We start from the raw sequence: 16,849 nt of genomic DNA on the forward strand, positions 1-16,849 counted from the left end.
GTATAGGACTTTTCAGATAGGGATGTAACTTAACCTTAGCACAACTCCACTGACTTGCTGTGAGGTTCCACTAAGAAAGCAACAGTCCATCATCATCATTATTAAATTGTTACATAAAAATAAGAAAGTCCCAGTCCTGTACCGAAGAGTTTAGTCTGTAAGCAGCTGCAGTAATGCTAAACAGTATGATAGTAACAGATATCTTCTACATAAGTTAAAGTAGGAGGGTACTATCTCTATATGGTAAATGGCAGTAAAGTCACAAGCTGAGAAAGAAAAGTAACTTAGGGGTAGTGTAACAGATCTTTGCATAAAACCACAGTTCCTTCTCTAGCCCAGACTATCAAAGTCTGCAAGGAGTAAGTGAGAAAGTTGGGCCAAAAGTGTGATGAAGAGTCAAGAAAAGGCAGAAGAGTCAAGACTTGTATTTACTGCAACTGGGCAAATCCCCACATACAAAAAGGTACAGAACTGAAGCAATGAAAAGGCAGAGAAAACACTGGAGCAATTAGAGAGGGAAGACATTTTATAAGCACCAAACAAGAAAGTCTGCTGTACTTTGGGCTAGGAAGTCAGTGCAGAGAAAGTCACAGATCCACTGAGTGTAATACAGCCATCCAGTTTGGCAGTAGGTTAACAAATTAAAACCAAGTTTTTGGCAGGAGCAGATACGCACACTCCAAAATAAGAATATAAAATTAATTAACCTAGAGAAGTTTAACATACAAAATGCATAGAGAAATAAACATCATATAAATTTTTGTAATTACAGACTCATGCATCCTAGCTTTAAACCTATAAATGATAATACAAAGAAAGGCTCAGTCCTACAGACTTTAACCACAATGGGTATCACTACATGGAACTGTTAAGTGTTTCAAATATGGGAGCAGAAGTCTGAAGGCAAAGTCCTCAAGTTAGGAACACAGACACTAACTTCTGGATTATATTCCTGATGGTGGAATATATCCGATAAACGAACTAGATGTCCTTAGAGAATACTTAACATTAGTTCTAGCTTCACTGTGCAGTCACAGGGTATTTGTAAAGTATTACAGAAAGCCCACGACAGATTTTGTCTCCTGACATTTACTGAAAAAAAGGCATTGCTGAAGAAGTCATTTGTGACTAGAAGCAAGAATCAGACTCAGATCCATAGCATCTTACAATGCTATTCATGTTTTAACTACACATTAGAACACTGTTTTGCAAATTTTGGAACCAATGTTGATCAGTCTGGAGATCCTCACCCTCAGTGAAGTCAAGGCTAGCAAGTTATTGCAAGACTGAGCCTCAATCCTTTGCAGTTAACTAAAACAGCTACAGGAACTAAAAGAAAATATAACTTGTGCGCTACAGCTGTGTGGTACCACAGTAACTCTCAAAACCTTTAGCTTTTATTCTATAGATGTGCAGCATGGTTCTAACCCATCAGCATTTATGACTGATGCATCTGCAGGAAGCTTCTCATGAATGCTGCAAGCTTCTGAACATCTTCTACAGTCACCGCATTGTATAAAGAGGCACGGATTCCTCCCACAGATCTGAATTGAAAACAGAAAAAAAAATAGAAAGGTCTTGTATATTCTGCAAAGAGACATTAATAACATTCACAGACATTTTAACCTACCCCTACTCCAAAGGGGTAAAAATCCACATTTTATGTGAATAAGAAGCAACATTTAAGTCTTCATAGCAAGCTCGCAATCTAGAGAAACTCAGTGCTTTTTAGTTATTTGTAGCCCTAATACTGTAGCTCTATGCCATCAAAAAACTATCAGTTTTTAATCCCACAAACAAAACTGGACATGGGAAGGAGCTCTTGCAACCAGGTAGACAAGGCACACTGAAAAGCTTCATACAATGACAGAATCTGACCTCAAGAGTCACCTTTCTTTGGCATTTGCACAGAGCCAGATTTACCAAACTGACAGCAGAATTGAGGAGAAAGCTCTCTGAAGCCAACCACACCTCAGCAGTAGCTGAGCCACCAGCAGTCTCTGGTTACAGTCTCAGACTCTCTCAGACTGCTATTCCTAAATGATGCCAAATCAGTATGAAGAACAGCATGTGGGCAAGAAAGGCTCGTAAGTCAATGCACAAGCCTGCTGCTATATCACTGTAGTAACAGTTTATTCTGCACAGGAAAGGGACTCATCTGACTCACACTTACCGATGCCCTTTCAGAGATACCATGTTGAGCTCCACAGCTTTCTCAAGAAATTTCTTTTCCAGTGCTTCATCACCCTTGGTACTGCCAATACGGAAAGGGACATTCATTCTGCTTCGGTTCTTTTTCTCCACTGGACATCTAGAAAAGTTGCAGAATGTGATGGTTAATCCATTTTGTGCTTATTTTACATTTTCAGCTACATACACTTTCAGAAAGCAAAACTGCATCTGTTTATCACCAAAGTCATTCCTCCATAGCTGAAAAGTCATTACTTTCTGTGAAAGAAAGCAACCTTCCTCTAAACAAGTATACTAACAGAAACAGCAAGTGGAAGACTTATTAACTCCTGGCATACTGAAAATTGCCCCAGAAGAATGCACAGGAGGCATAATAAAAACCACCACCCCACCCACAACAGTCTCAGTTATATTCCCTAGGGTGAATGAGATTAGGTAAAGTGAATTTTTACTAACTATTAGGCAGTTTCCTCAAAGCTAAAGGAAGTATAAGAAGGAAATTTCCATAGACATTAGGGACTTCTGTTAGTGGCTTCAGTCCACCTTCTACATTAGTATTCAGAATCATGAACATCTCAAGTAGAGATCTGCAAAACAAATCTTGCATTGCATACATGGCCACAACATACAAGGTGCATCACAGCTCTTTAATCTCTTAAAATTCCCTTTAATCTACACAAGGTACGTGCCTTTATTTTATGACAGTAAGAATAGGGGCGTGGCGGGGGGTTGTGATTTAATTAGTTTTCTTTAGTGCATCTAGTTACACAGGAGATATGAAGCCTCCAGATTTATTCTTTCCTAAGGCTGTGATGTAGTTTCTTACAGGGACTCATTAGGAATAAGTTCTCATAAACCGCATGCAAGTTTCATACCTATTATTATTCTATTTGACAAAGAATGGGTATCATTATTTTTTAGGTCCTCCCTTGGTTCCTTTGTACAAATATATCCAGTTTGAAGAGAAGAAAGATCAATTGTATCTCCCTATGCAAATTTTCTACTTGAGATGCAACCAGAAAAATACTTTTCAAAAAGGGCTATGCATGTGAGCATCCCCATATTTGCAAATCTGTAGCTATGCTATAGCTTTTAGAAGATCCAGTTACTATAAGGCAATCCAGTGTAACTCAGTCAGTGCACAGACTTTGGAAAGTAAACTGCAAATGGGACACAGCACTTTGCGGAAGAAAGTCTCCATTTGCTGACTGGTTTGTCACACTGCTTACCCAGTAAGGCATGCCACATTACAGCTGAGAAAGCAGCTTCAGATGAGTCTCTCTTTTAGTCACAGATAAAACAAAAAAAAATTCCAGTCTTAAAGGTATCGCTTATTAAGATGTATATGGCTCTGTTTTGCCTTCCCAGTGTTTACCATGCCAACTGCATTGCATATCCCCCTCACAGACCAGCCTGCCAGAAACAGATTTCTCTTTGTCACAAAATATTTTTTCAAGGCTTCAATTGCTTACTGAAGTTTATGAAAAACCCTCAGGATTTCAGTAGAGTAGGACCACAATCCTGATCATGGCAATGCTAAAGGCAAAGCTGTTCTCATTAAATGGATAATCAGAATGTATTAAATATTACGATGAAACTATATCCCTGCCAATTAAGGTTACAGCCAGCTTTAATTTAAAATCCAAATTTAATTTGCCCTATCCTAACTTTGGCTAGAAAGTTATTATGTCCCAAAACCATGGATTTTATACTGAAAGTGAAGAAAAATATTTTGCAGTTTCACAGTCAGTTATTAGTTTGAGCTTGGCAAATATTACAGCTATTCCAAATTACAACATCTGCTTTTAACTACACATATATTTGGTCCTATGAGATCAAAAATACCTTGCAACAACATGTAAAAATCAGAGGGTTAAGTCTGCTTTGGAAAAACATAAAAAATAACTGAGGAAAATAAACTGTGTTACATTTTTACTACATCTAGGTCTGATCTGCCTCTTTCTGTTCAGAAACTGTTTGAGAACACAGCATAATTAGCTGATTAAAATTCTCAGCTTGACAAAGAAAAAGCAGAGTCTGACTACTGAAAGAGACAGTAGGAAGGACATGATGCAAAAGCAGTCACTGCAGTTTCTTACAAGCCACTTTCTCTGTTTTGGCCTTCAAGAGAGTCAGTAAGCGTACTAACCACAAGCTCTGTATCTGTTTTTTTTGCATACTCTTCTCCTAGGCTCCTGAATTTTATTTATTAACTTTAGAACATAGATTACTAATATGCTTTACAGCTGACCTATACAGGATAACTTGAAATAGCTTCCTACTGGAATGAGACTCATCCTTGTCAAGTGAATAGTTTGAACAAATAGTTACCAAGTGAATGCTTTACACAAGTAATCCTACAGGAATTTCTATATACTGAAAAGGTAACATTAAAAATATGCTGCAACCAGGTTCTTAAAAGTTACAGATGTCTGGCTCTGCAACAAATGTCGAAAACAATGGGAAAAGCACAGGAACTTACACATAGAATCCATTAGATTTGTCTATAATATCATAAATCATTTGTGATTTGATTAAACTAAGTTTATCCATAGCTGCAGCTCCACCGTTATTCTTTATCCATTCCAGTACCAGTCCCATGATATAAATACTACAAAAGGAAAGAATAATTTTCAGTCAGATTACTAAAAAAAAAAAAGACAAAAAAAAAAACCAAAAAACACCCCAAAATAAAAACCCCACAAAAATCACAGTCCTGTTTATTAGTTCACAAACTGTTTCAGTAACAAAACCACATATTTGGTTTTAGAGTGCTTAACAACCCAGAGTCTGAAGTATTTTAGAAATAATGACAATTTCAAGCAGGCAGTAATTTTTGAACACAGATAAAGAAATTCAAATGTTACACAAATCTGTTGTACCAAACCTCCTCCTTGGCACCACAGATGGACAAGTCCTGCAGGTTTCCTGCAGCCCTGATAGACTCCCCAGGACATCCCCAGACATGCTGCAGTGACTGGCAGTTCATTGACCACACAACTGTCTGTCAAGTCCTAGAAAGAGCCAGAGGTAGTGCAAAAACGAGTAGCATCCACCCTGCATGGCTACTATAGCAAAGATACAGCAGTGAACCTCAAATGTATGTACACTAATAATACCAGAAATCTAATTGTATTTTCAAACATCGAAAATAAAAATTATAATCCCATGTCTAAAAAGACTTTTTGCCCACATGAACAGTGAAGTTTGGTGAAACAAATAATGATATACCACACTTGATTATTCATTACCATTCAAGTTCTAAGTAGAGATCTGGAAGCCTCCTGGCATCAGATGCCTTGGGTGTATTTAGTGTTTCAATGCTAGTTAATAAGTGCCACATAAAAAATTCCCTGAGGCCTTTTGCCCTTGTGCTTTAGCTACAAAACTCAGCTTGTTCAAGGCTAGGCATTTCCCACAACTACAACACTTTACATTAAAAAAAAAAACATTCACAAGTTTTTATGGCATATCCCCAAGTTTGCTTTTATTAATCCCTTCATTACAGATTCCAAGGGAGTGCTCAGAGAACGTTACCTTACACATTTACCTACACAAACATAGCAGGAGGCTACTTGAAACTTTGCTACTTTTATTTCTATGGGGATGCCAGCATCAAATCTTTGAACACTGCAGAAAGACTGCAGATTGACTTTTACACAAAGCACCTTATGGCTTTAAGAGCAGAATCCTGATACATTTATGACAGCACACTATCAACTACCCCAGTGTAAAAGATTTAAGTGAAGCCTATGCCCTTGCCAAAAATAGAGGGCTACATTCACCTCTTGCCTTCACATCCTTCAGTGAAGCTTCTTGGGTATGTAAAGTTTAAAGAAGTCAGCCTTAGAGTCATCCACAAAACCCAGCCAGCTGAAATCTTTTATCCTTCTTTCATGTCAAAGTAATGTTTCTGGAGCAATTTTAAATGCAAAATGCATTCTGGAGCTTGGAAATGAGATTTTTATAGTAAATCTATTGTTAATTTTAGCAAAGCAGATTAGGGTCAAAGAGTCAAGCTCTGTAGTGCAAAGAGTTTAAAGCCATTAGCATCACCTTAATTTAATTTTACTTAACATCCTGCTGAAGTAGCTTTTGCAAATTCAGTTAATATTTCCTGCCTGTTTGCCAGCAGGCCATTAGAGAGTGCAAGGAAAAGAGCTGAGGAAAGAAAGAACTGAGAAGCTTTGCCAGTTTCTTGCAGGAACTGGAACAGGCATTTAGAGCCAAGCCAAACAGATGTGCACCCTGCCAACATTTCAGTCTGTGTTACATTCTGGATCCTGGAGTGTACTCCGATGTGGGTCTGCAGCATGGAGTGAAATCTGGCAAGGCAGTGACATGAAAGGAGAAAAACTGCTAGCTCAACTTTATTTTCAGTCTCCCTCCATCTCACTAACTTGTTGATGTTACTGACACATACTGAGTTACATCTAAAGCAGCGCTTTCTTCTCAGAAGTTCTTTGCAGTGGCTACAATAAAGCTGCAGAATTTAACTTGGATTGCTTCCCAAACTGTGTTGCTCCCCTCTGATCTAAATGCTGAGAGTAAGTAGAACCTTTCAAATGGAAATAGCTTTGTACTTGGAGAACATGAATGGCTGTGCAAGTACACAGTGTCCAAATCAGAACACTGGACTTGGCAGTCAGGAAAATAATCAATCATGGAATACAGGCTTTTCAATCACTGGGAAAAGAGACACACTGCCCATGTTAAAGCAACATTCAGAAAAACTACAAAAAATCTGGAAACATTTAAGGTAAATTCTTGTCTTAACAGCAGCCCTAAGGGACACTGTGTGCACCCAGCTGATAAGGGCAGACATGGTGCCAGGCAGAGTATGTCATTCCAGCACTATATACTCTACAGTATGCATACTGCTTGGGAAAACTAGTTGTGCATTGTAAAATCTGGGGTAAATATATGCTTATGAGATTTACTGTTCTGATAAATTAAGATAACTGCCTCTGTTACTTAGGTAGTAAGAATCAGCAGATTCAGAAATACAATTAGTATCAAAATTGTACTGACTTTAAGTAAGTAGTGGCATTAAGGTAGGCTTTATACACATGAATCACTCTACTTTATGCCTATACAGTGCATTTATTATCTGTTGGACATCATTAGGCAACTTAACTTTAACGAGTTCTACTTTTAAAGATTTATTTTTTATTCAAATAATTTGATAATGCAGTCTGACATAAATTTTTAATCTTGACTTCTTCACACATGCCAGAATTTTGAAGTAATTTATAGAACTTCAGGGAGGGAAGGGGAGGAAATACCTGAAGATTTGCTTTTTTAAAATATTTGTTCTAGCGAACACTGGTATAAAAATGCTCCAGGTTAAGAACGGATAGAAACTACTGGTCAACACCTAAATATTCCAGTAGCAAAACATCATTTCACTAGTTAACACAAGGTAGGAGACAGTAATATTAAAAGAGCAACCTGCAGTCTGTTCTGCTTCTTGCATACATTAAATTACCAGGTAAATGCCAATTTTATGATCTTGATTGCTAGCAATGATTATGAAGCTAGACCAGTTTCATTTCTGGATGCCAAGTCAAAGACTGAAGTGAGTAGAAAAGAAATAAGGAAAGTTGTACTAGAGACTAAAACACAGCAATGACTAAATTACCTTTAAAAAAACCCAAACAAACAAATAAACAAAAAACCACCAAAACCACACACAAACAAAAAAAAAAAAAAACACAACCTTTTGCTGTTTCATTTCAAAGCCAACAATAGTAAGTGGTGTAGCTAGAAGAAGACATATTTTTAAAAAACAGCATTTACTATTATTTACAGCAGAGATAGGGATCTGGAGGTTCAACGACTGAGAAAAACCTCAGGAAAAAATTAAATCAAAACTGTACTGAGTGTTCAAGAAGCAAGACTAAATGCCAAATTACCTATTTGCAAATGACAGAAGCACCACCACTGAACTGACAAAGAGTTCTTAAAAGGCAAAATTGGATCCTGAAACTTTCATAATATTTACTTCTACAAATACTATGTCCTTTATGGCTGAGTCCTACTAGGCTACCTCAAAGACCGCTACGGTCATGTAGCTGGACACTTCCCATGTTCCCACAGGGTTCCCATGAAACACACCAACGAATCAGTGACTTGAAGGCAAATACTGAGCTTGTGAAACTTTTCTCAATAAGAGCAGCAGATGGCAGTGCAGCTACTTTCCCGACAGGAGATGTTAAATAGCAGGGCAAGTTACCTGTAGCACGGTGGAGTGTTATACAAAGAGCCGTTCACTGCTTGCGTTTTGTAATCCAGCACTATAGGGCATTCTTTCAGTGCAAATCCCAATAAGTCCTCGCGTACTATTACAACAGTAACTCCAGCGCAGCCAACATTCTTCTGAGCACCAGCGAAAATCACTCCAAACTAACAGAAGAAAAGGACTTGTTACATGCATACACGAGCAGATCTCATAACTGATTAATACTCCAGTATCATTATACAATAGGGTACAAGTCAGCATAACAGCTTGGAGAACATGTTGAAAATATGCAAGTTGTAAGTCAAAGAAGAGTTAGAAGTTCTGATTTCAAAGTGCAGTTACAGCTACAGTTGTTATCCCATATACGTCTACTATTAGAGCCATCTATCTTCTTTCAACTGAGGAACAATAAATTTCCCAAAGATTTGCTAAATGTTTATTTAGTAGCCACAAATAATTCTCAAGGCAGCCTGTCCCAATTTCACTGTACTCCAAGCAAATTTACTAAAATAAATTCATACAGAAATCACAATATTTTCAACTGATTTGGTATTTCAGAGGATCATATAATCTACCTGTTCAAAAAGGCAGATGAGGAAAGCCCAAGATGAATGCACTAACAATTCTTTTTGCTATACACAGGTAAAAAAGGTAAAACGTGATACCTCAGTGGTCAGTAACAATTCTCACTCCTAACACACTTTACAAACGTAAGCAAGCAAGTACTGTGTTCTGTCTCTGTATTGTCTACAAAACAGACACAACAGTTGTGAGGCATAGGAAGCTTTATCACCTTAAAAGGGGTTACAGATTTTCCATGTAAGAGGCATGATCAAAAACATGATTCACAGTACCTTGCTATAGCCATACATACTATCTACAGACTAAACACGATTCAGAAGATACCTTTTTCAGCTACAGCATCAGTGAAGACCATAAAGCAGACAAACTTGGACAGCTACTAACATGAACTATTTCAACATAGTTCAACCTGGTTTTACCAGAAAAAAGGAAAAAAAAAAAAAAAAAAAAAAGGAACAGGTAGACACTGAAATCTGAAACTTTACATTTTAAATTTCAAAATCTTTTATTCACCATCAGATACAAAAAATCAACAAAACACAGTGTTCTGTATCACACTGCTCAGCATCTCCAGCTTCTCAGACATTTCAAACTATCTAATTGTATGCATTTAAGCTTGAAAATGCTTTATGCAGCCACTGTGTCCAACATGTACCTTGGAAACATCCACAGGTCTGGACAGGAAGTTTGATGACATATCACAAACCAAGACCGCTCCTTTGACATCAGGTACAAAGTCAAACTCCACACCATGAACAGTCTCATTAGCACAGTAATAAACATAAGATGCATCTGGATTAAGATTCCAAGTGCTTGGGTCAGGAATGTCTGAGACAGACAAAAAAAGAAAACCAAAGGTCACTGGAGATAAGGAATTTTCCTGTTCAACTAAAATGCAGACTTAAGTGCAAACCTACAACGATTCTGCAGTATAAAGCATTCATTATCTTGTTACTAGGAAAATATAATTTATCTGCAAATGAAATACATCAGTGCATTCTCAAAATTCTGTGATGAGCCACCATTAAGCTTGCAAACACCCTTCAGTTATCAGCCTGAAAATTATCAGCCCTTATTCCTCAAGGGATTTTAATCAGGTTTGCAATCCCAGACTGAAAACTACTGCCATGGGGTACAAAACAGCATTTCAGAGAATGGAGGCACTGGATCCAAGAATCCTCCAGATTCTCACTGGCAAAGTTCTTCAAAGCTGCATTTCTGAGGATCCCCAGAAGCATTTCAGTCTTGCCCAAACTGAACATAAATTTATCTGCCTACCTCCCATTTAAGCTTTGCAACTGATTTGCAAAACTAGTATTTCCTCTGTCAACAGGCAAAATACAGGCATGCCCTGACAGCACAGAACAGGTTTTGCAGAGAACAAATGGTTGCTCTGTCTTTCTTCTCTCCTCCAAAACACATGGGGAAGAAGTGCTGTTACGGCCTCCATCATTACTTACTACCTCTCCCATTATCTACAGCTGCCAAATGGTGGATACACTCCCTCGACTGGAAAATTGTAAGTTGAATTCCTTCCTGTGCCTCAAAGGGTATAAACTGATCTTCCAAGTTTGTGCCCTAATCACCTGTTAATATACTAACTCATATGTGGATATTCTTTGCCTTTCCTGTTGCCACTCTCAAAAATTCAAATGCTATCATTTGCACCAAAACTAAGACAAGTGAGCAGGACTAGAAACCAGAATTCAGGTATCCCTACCCCAAGAATTATTTATGTATATACAAATTATACACTTAAGTTCTTCACACAGACTGTCTCATAAAAATGCCTAATGCCTCAATTACAGTAAACCTTTTTCTTCCTTCTACACTGTGTTCATTCAGATTATGTTATGTCCAGTAATAAGGTTCCAGAGGGAGAGCTGAAATGCCTTTTCTATTTCAGAGCTAACTGCCTGTTATGACACATGGGTGGGAAAGATAAGTATTTGGGAACCCCTGAAAGTAGGCAACAGAATGCAGATCTCCCATCTCCTGGGGCAACAAGGTTAAGATACCAAACATGCTTCTGAATTTCACAGCAATCTCATTGAGGGTACTTGAAACTGAAATACTTTGCAATATCCCTGCAAATAGCTTAAGAACTCAAGTCAAAAAAAACCCAAAACCAAACAAAAAATAAAAAATCAGACATCCCAGATCATTTCCCTACTAATACATGCTTGCTTCTTGCAGCTTATTTTCTGCAATCTGATCAGCCTAGTTTCACAATTCTCTTTTGGTGGAGAAGGTTAAGACATCTAACATCTCCCAGTGATGAACATGGGGAGATGTGGCAGGCAATCTTTTGAGTGCTGGACAGTCAACTCTACCTAGTTAACACTGAATAACCTAATAGCTGAGTTGGACCATTTTTTAGAGTGATTCAAAAAGCAAAGCATTCATATGAACAGATGTAGTCCTCAACTTACTTGTATAGGCTCCTAGTTTTGGATGAACGATATTCACTTTGGCATACTTCTCTGCTTCTTTAGCTGCTTTTGCTGACCAAGCTCCAGTAATCACATAATCTGCATGTCTTCCCTCCTTTAAACCAATAAGGTTAAGTGGGACTGCACTGAACTGAGCAGATCCACCTCCTTGGAGGAAAAGGACTTTGTAGTTTTCTGGTACATTTCTGCATGCAAGAAATAACCATCTATTATTATTCCCAGAAGACAACAGAATGCATACTACTTGATATTATGCATTTACAGCATACAGCAACAGAAGAAAAACACTGTCAGAAGACTCTGCCAAATTCTATTAACTTACTTCAGCACTGGTCTTCACTAACAACTTAAGTATTAAGAGTAATGCTATATATTTTACCGCAAAAATTTGATGAAAACAAGTTTTTCAACCCCCTTGGATATCAGCAAATAAATTCACTCCTGAGTAGCTTTACTATCATAGTACACACAAGCTTAGAAGATATTCCAGTAGAATTAATGCTCACTTGTAATTTTGTCTACTGCTTGCTTCATGGCTTTTCTGTCAGGCCACGAACTTCACAACAAAGTGCTCACAGTAGAACTCAGCTTTGAGGCCCTTCAGTCGGAAATGCAACTGTATAGTAAACTGCACATGTAGAGCAAGTGCCATAAGGAATTGTCCATACAGTAACAAAAATGTTCAAACTATTCATTGAAACCCCTCTGCCAATAATTCTGCCTGCGATTGACAGTCAAGCTTTTATATGCAATGACTAACATTGCAAGCTACTGTGACAACACTAATTCTAATATACAATATAATTATTTCAAACTTTGAAAAACGTGTCACACTACAAATAGGAAAAGGGCTGCTGCTCAAGGATTCTAAAATATGTAACATACAGATCACCTCTATACCACTAGAGAACTGATTTCCATTATTTCCACTTATTTCTTGAAGAAAGTTCACACCCTTCATTAATTCTATGAAGGTGACAAAAAATAAGGTTTCATAAGAAAGGCAACTAATCAGTATGTCATAGACATATAAAAAGCGTCTCAACCTAATAAAAGCCCTTAATCAAAACCAAATAAATCAGCATCAGACAAACAGAAGACCAGTGTCCTCCCCAAGATTAATACTCTGTCAGACACAGTATCTAAAACAAAAGGCAATCCACTCCCCATAAACAAGTGCTTTCAAGGAAGGGTCTCCACAGTCTCCACATTAGTCATTACTGGTGCAACTAACACAAAAATAAGTAGGAAGTAACTGACTTACAGCAATTCGCGCATGAGATTTTCAGCTGTATTTAAAATTTTTGTGAAGTCTGAGGTTCGATGGCTCATTTCTTTGGTGGAAAGAAGAAATAACATGAAACAAAACGGTAATACATCAATGTTATTTTAAAATTACGTTAAGGTTTAAAACTTTTACTCTATAGACCTAAAATGCCTGTGAGTCCCATTCCCAGTTTCAAGTCATGCCATTTTTATTGCTGAGCTTTCCTAAATACTTAAACAAGATTTATACCTCCAGTCTTGTCCAAACCCAGTCCATTCACATTTGGCATCCACATGACCTTACTACCCCCAAGAACAACTACATTTGTGTGAAAAAAATAATCCCTAGAAAGGCATAAGTTTTTCTCACTCTAAGAATTTTCTCTGCTAGTTATGCTGAAGCAAGTATAGAGTAAGGTGTAGTGGTTTGGTTTGTTCTTTTATTTTTTGCAAGGCTTCTTAATGCTGTAATCCTAATATTAAGCACACTTAGGGTTAACTAACACTAATGATTTTTATTATATTCATATGCTTCCTTCCATCAGTAAGAGCATACAATTTAAACATGAATACAAATCCTGCAGACTGGTGCACATTCTACTTCTAGCAAACGAACAGTTTCACAGAACTTGCAAAATGCTGACCATCTTCTTGCATAAAGTTATGTGCAACTGGAGCTGAAAAGCCAGTCAGCTACAATATGGTGTAGAAGACCACCTCCTCCTTAGGACAGCATTGCCTTCCTAATGGGAAGGATGCTACCCGTCAGGTGTATCTGAAGTGTTCTGCCATACGGTATACAAGATCCTATATATGCTATCTAGATATATGGGAATGGGTTACCCAGGGAAATTGTGAATGCTTCATCCCCCACAGTGTTCAAGGCCAGGTTGGACAGAGCCTTGGGTGACATGGTTTAGTGGGAGGTATCCCTGCCCATGGCAGGGGGGGTGGAACTTCATGATCTTAAGGTCCTTTCCAACCCTAACTATTCTGTGATTCTATGATTCTATATACACACATATAGCATTTGTATATCTGTGGATAATGTGTATACACATATAGTATTTTCTAGATACATATTTTTTATATATATTACCTATATATGAATACACTCCCACACCCCTGCCCAGTGGTCCAAAAGTACTAATGTTCTCAATATGATTAAGTTTTGTTTTGTCTCTAATCCTTTCTATGTATCACTAAACATCTGGCTATGTATCACTTCATGGTCTGATGAATGGTAGAAAAGCAGTGTGAAAAAATATTCTGTGAACATACAGAGTAGCAGAGTAAGTCACTAATAACGAAAAGGAGTTTAAATACCAAGATGAAAAAGTTTTATTAGACAATTTGTCAAACGTCTAAATTAAAAAAAAAAAAAAAAATCAAAATCTACATTTTTCAGGCTTACCAAGAACACTTATACCAAGTCCTTTGTAGTCCACCAATTCTTTCTGTGCTTCTAGTAATACCTAACAAAGCAAAAAAATCCACAAATAAATTAAGGGAATTCTCCACTATCTGGAGACACTGGTGCATCATGCATATTCCAGCTGCTCTATACTGCAGTAACCTGACACTTAAGTGAGATTAACAGAAGTATGGTCACCAATATCATTTTGTTGTGGAAGGCTTTTCATAAAATAGCATAATTAAGTCAAATGCTTGTTGTGGAGACTGTGTTTTAACTTACTATTTCAATAGCCATATTTCCAGATTTCAGGATGATTCCTAGGAGTTAGGTAGAACTCCCAGCCTCTTACAGAACACTTAATGCTTCCATGCATACTCTTTCTAAGCAAGCATCTTAAATGCCCACCCCTCCACCCTGTGTCTTTCACTAGACTTGTGCAAATAGGACAACCAAGGAGGAAAGCATAAACGAAATCAATCATCATGGGGAACTGGATACCTCAAACTGACACAACAGGACAAGAATGAAGCCCCATACTTTTTGAGGATGAGCCTTCTCTATGCCACTAAAAGTTAATCAAGAAATCAAGCGAAGTTTTGAGACAACCACAAGACAGAGGACACTCATAAATGCCCTAGCCAGGTAATCTGCTGCTTCAGCCCTCTGTTATTTTTTCTTCTCCCACAGCTCTTGAGTATCAACAAAGTGGAATTACATTCTACCCATTAGATCTGCAGCTTCCAATTTCAGCAAGCTCCTGTGCGAGAGTCAGAACACTCTTAGCAGTAGAAGAGGGAGCCCCAGTAGAAAAGCCACCAAAACAAGCACTGTGTGCATGCACCTCAGGATCTACCAAGAAGCCACAGAAGTGCTCCAAAGAGTTTCAGGAACAAGAGGTCTACCTTGCTGACAGGGTATCTGCATGGCCTATCAACTGTAACAGCTGATCACCAAGAGGTCAACCAGAAACAACTATGCTGCTTTTCATGTTAAGAGATTGGGAAGTTTTAACCACCACGTTTCACATGCAAGTGCATTCATGTCAGAGGAGGGAAAAAAAAAAGTCAAAGGGGGCACACAGATTATTAGAAGAAAGTGCTTATTGAACTGCTTGATAAAATCCAATTCTGTTAGCAATGTTCTTTGGCACGTGTTGCGAAAGACGTTTATGGTATGCCTTGTAACAGCCACAAAGAGCTCTGTCCACCTTCTTCAGCGAGTTCGAGCACTTAAGCCCAGATCAAAGTGAATCAAGGTGACACAGGAGTCCATGTAAGATTACTGAGTTTTCCAGAGGGAAAACCAGATTAATACTAGGGAGCCAGCTGCGGTCTCCTCCAACCCTGAGTCCAGCTTTGAGCACTCTGCGGCAGCCAGCTGGATACTGCAGCAGTTCTTCAAAGAGCTCTTTTGAAACCGAAGTTTCAAGACAGAACAACAGGTTTCTTTTCAGCATAACCTACAAAGGACATTCCCAGGAGAATGAGAAGAGAGCAAAACCAAACAAAATAACAACAACAAAAAAAAAGCGCTGCTGCACAGCATATTTTTTTCACCTAAATAAAATTGTTAAAAAAAAAAAACACATAAAATAAGGAAGAAAACTATGAAGGAAATTAAGAAACCAAGGAAAGATCTCTACAATCCGTAACTCTTAAATTGAAAATCAGATGCACAGTTTCACAGAAGCCACCCTCTCTCCATGTGTGACTGGATGGATAATCCATAGCTGCTGATGCAACTTTCCCGAGGGTTGAGCCTACACTGCACTCATTAACATTTGTTAAACAAAGACTTCTCGGGGAATTACCATGTTGTTTATCAGCTGACAAGTAACACACTCAACACAGCTACCCTCGCACATCCGAAGATTTACTTCTCATCCAGAAGCTGATATAGCCCTTCCTCGACGACCATATGATCAGATTCAGAAAAATCTCGGGGCGAGCAATCCTAAACCTACATTAGGGAGAGTTTCCAAAAAACCCACCTAACAAGGCATTCAACTGGGTAGGAAGGGAGAGAAGAAACTAAGTTTCGCCTCAATTCAGGCAATTCTGTTTTATCACGACTCCCTGGAGCCTCCCCAGCCCTCACTGTGCACCCGGCGCCCGCGGAAGCCCCCGGGGAGCCGGGCCGGGCCGGCCGGCAGGCACCGGCGGCTGTCCCGCCGCCTCACCCCGGCGAGAGCCCATTCAGCGCGTAGCTCCGGCAGGACACGTCCGGCCGGACGCCCACCACCGCCCCCCGCAGTGCGGAAAGGGCCCGGCCCCTACTCACGGAGCGCGGCAGCTTGGCCGGCCCGGCCCCGAAGTTTGCCACTTGCCGCCCGCTCTCCATGATGCGTCCCCTGCCGCCGCTGCCGCCGCCACCGCCCAGCAGCCGCCCCCGCGGGCCCGCCAGTATAAACCCCCTGCGGCTGGCGCGCCGATTGGTTGCTGCCGCACACACCCAGGGGCAGGGCTCTCCCCGGCCGCCTATTGGCAGCGTGCTCAGGCCGCCGGGGCGGTGCGCGGGGCCACCACCTCTTCTCGCCGCGGTCCCTGACCCGCGGCCCGCGTCCGCTCAGCTCAGCTCGAGAAGGCAGGAGGGGCCGGTTGCGGACAAGGGCTCAAAGGGAGGGCTTTAAATAAGCCTTGTGCCTGGAAAGCCTCCGTGAACCTTGCCAGGATTTCAATGGGTGGGTAGGTAGACAGATAA

The 16,849-nt window shown here is 39.4% G+C and overlaps 1 protein-coding gene across 1 annotated transcript; it reads right to left on the bottom strand.

Annotated features, from left to right (window-relative positions):
* Positions 1–508: 508 nt before the first annotated feature.
* PSAT1 (phosphoserine aminotransferase 1) lies at positions 509–16,544 on the bottom strand. The gene is made up of 9 exons (XM_062640901.1): positions 16,430–16,544; positions 14,147–14,207; positions 12,731–12,800; positions 11,446–11,651; positions 9,669–9,841; positions 8,426–8,595; positions 4,673–4,801; positions 2,174–2,311; positions 509–1,544 (listed from the first exon to the last, which is right to left on the bottom strand). Exons 1-9 carry the CDS (start codon positions 16,487–16,489, stop codon positions 1,439–1,441), a joined length of 1,113 nt encoding a protein of 370 aa, XP_062496885.1. The 5' UTR covers positions 16,490–16,544; the 3' UTR covers positions 509–1,438.
* Positions 16,545–16,849: the final 305 nt, after the last annotated feature.

The sequence above is a fragment of the Pezoporus occidentalis genome, unplaced genomic scaffold (assembly GCF_034315485.1).
Source record: "Pezoporus occidentalis ecotype Australia unplaced genomic scaffold, CSIRO_AGI_Poc_V1 ctg117, whole genome shotgun sequence".
Taxonomy (NCBI): domain Eukaryota; kingdom Metazoa; phylum Chordata; class Aves; order Psittaciformes; family Psittacidae; genus Pezoporus; species Pezoporus occidentalis.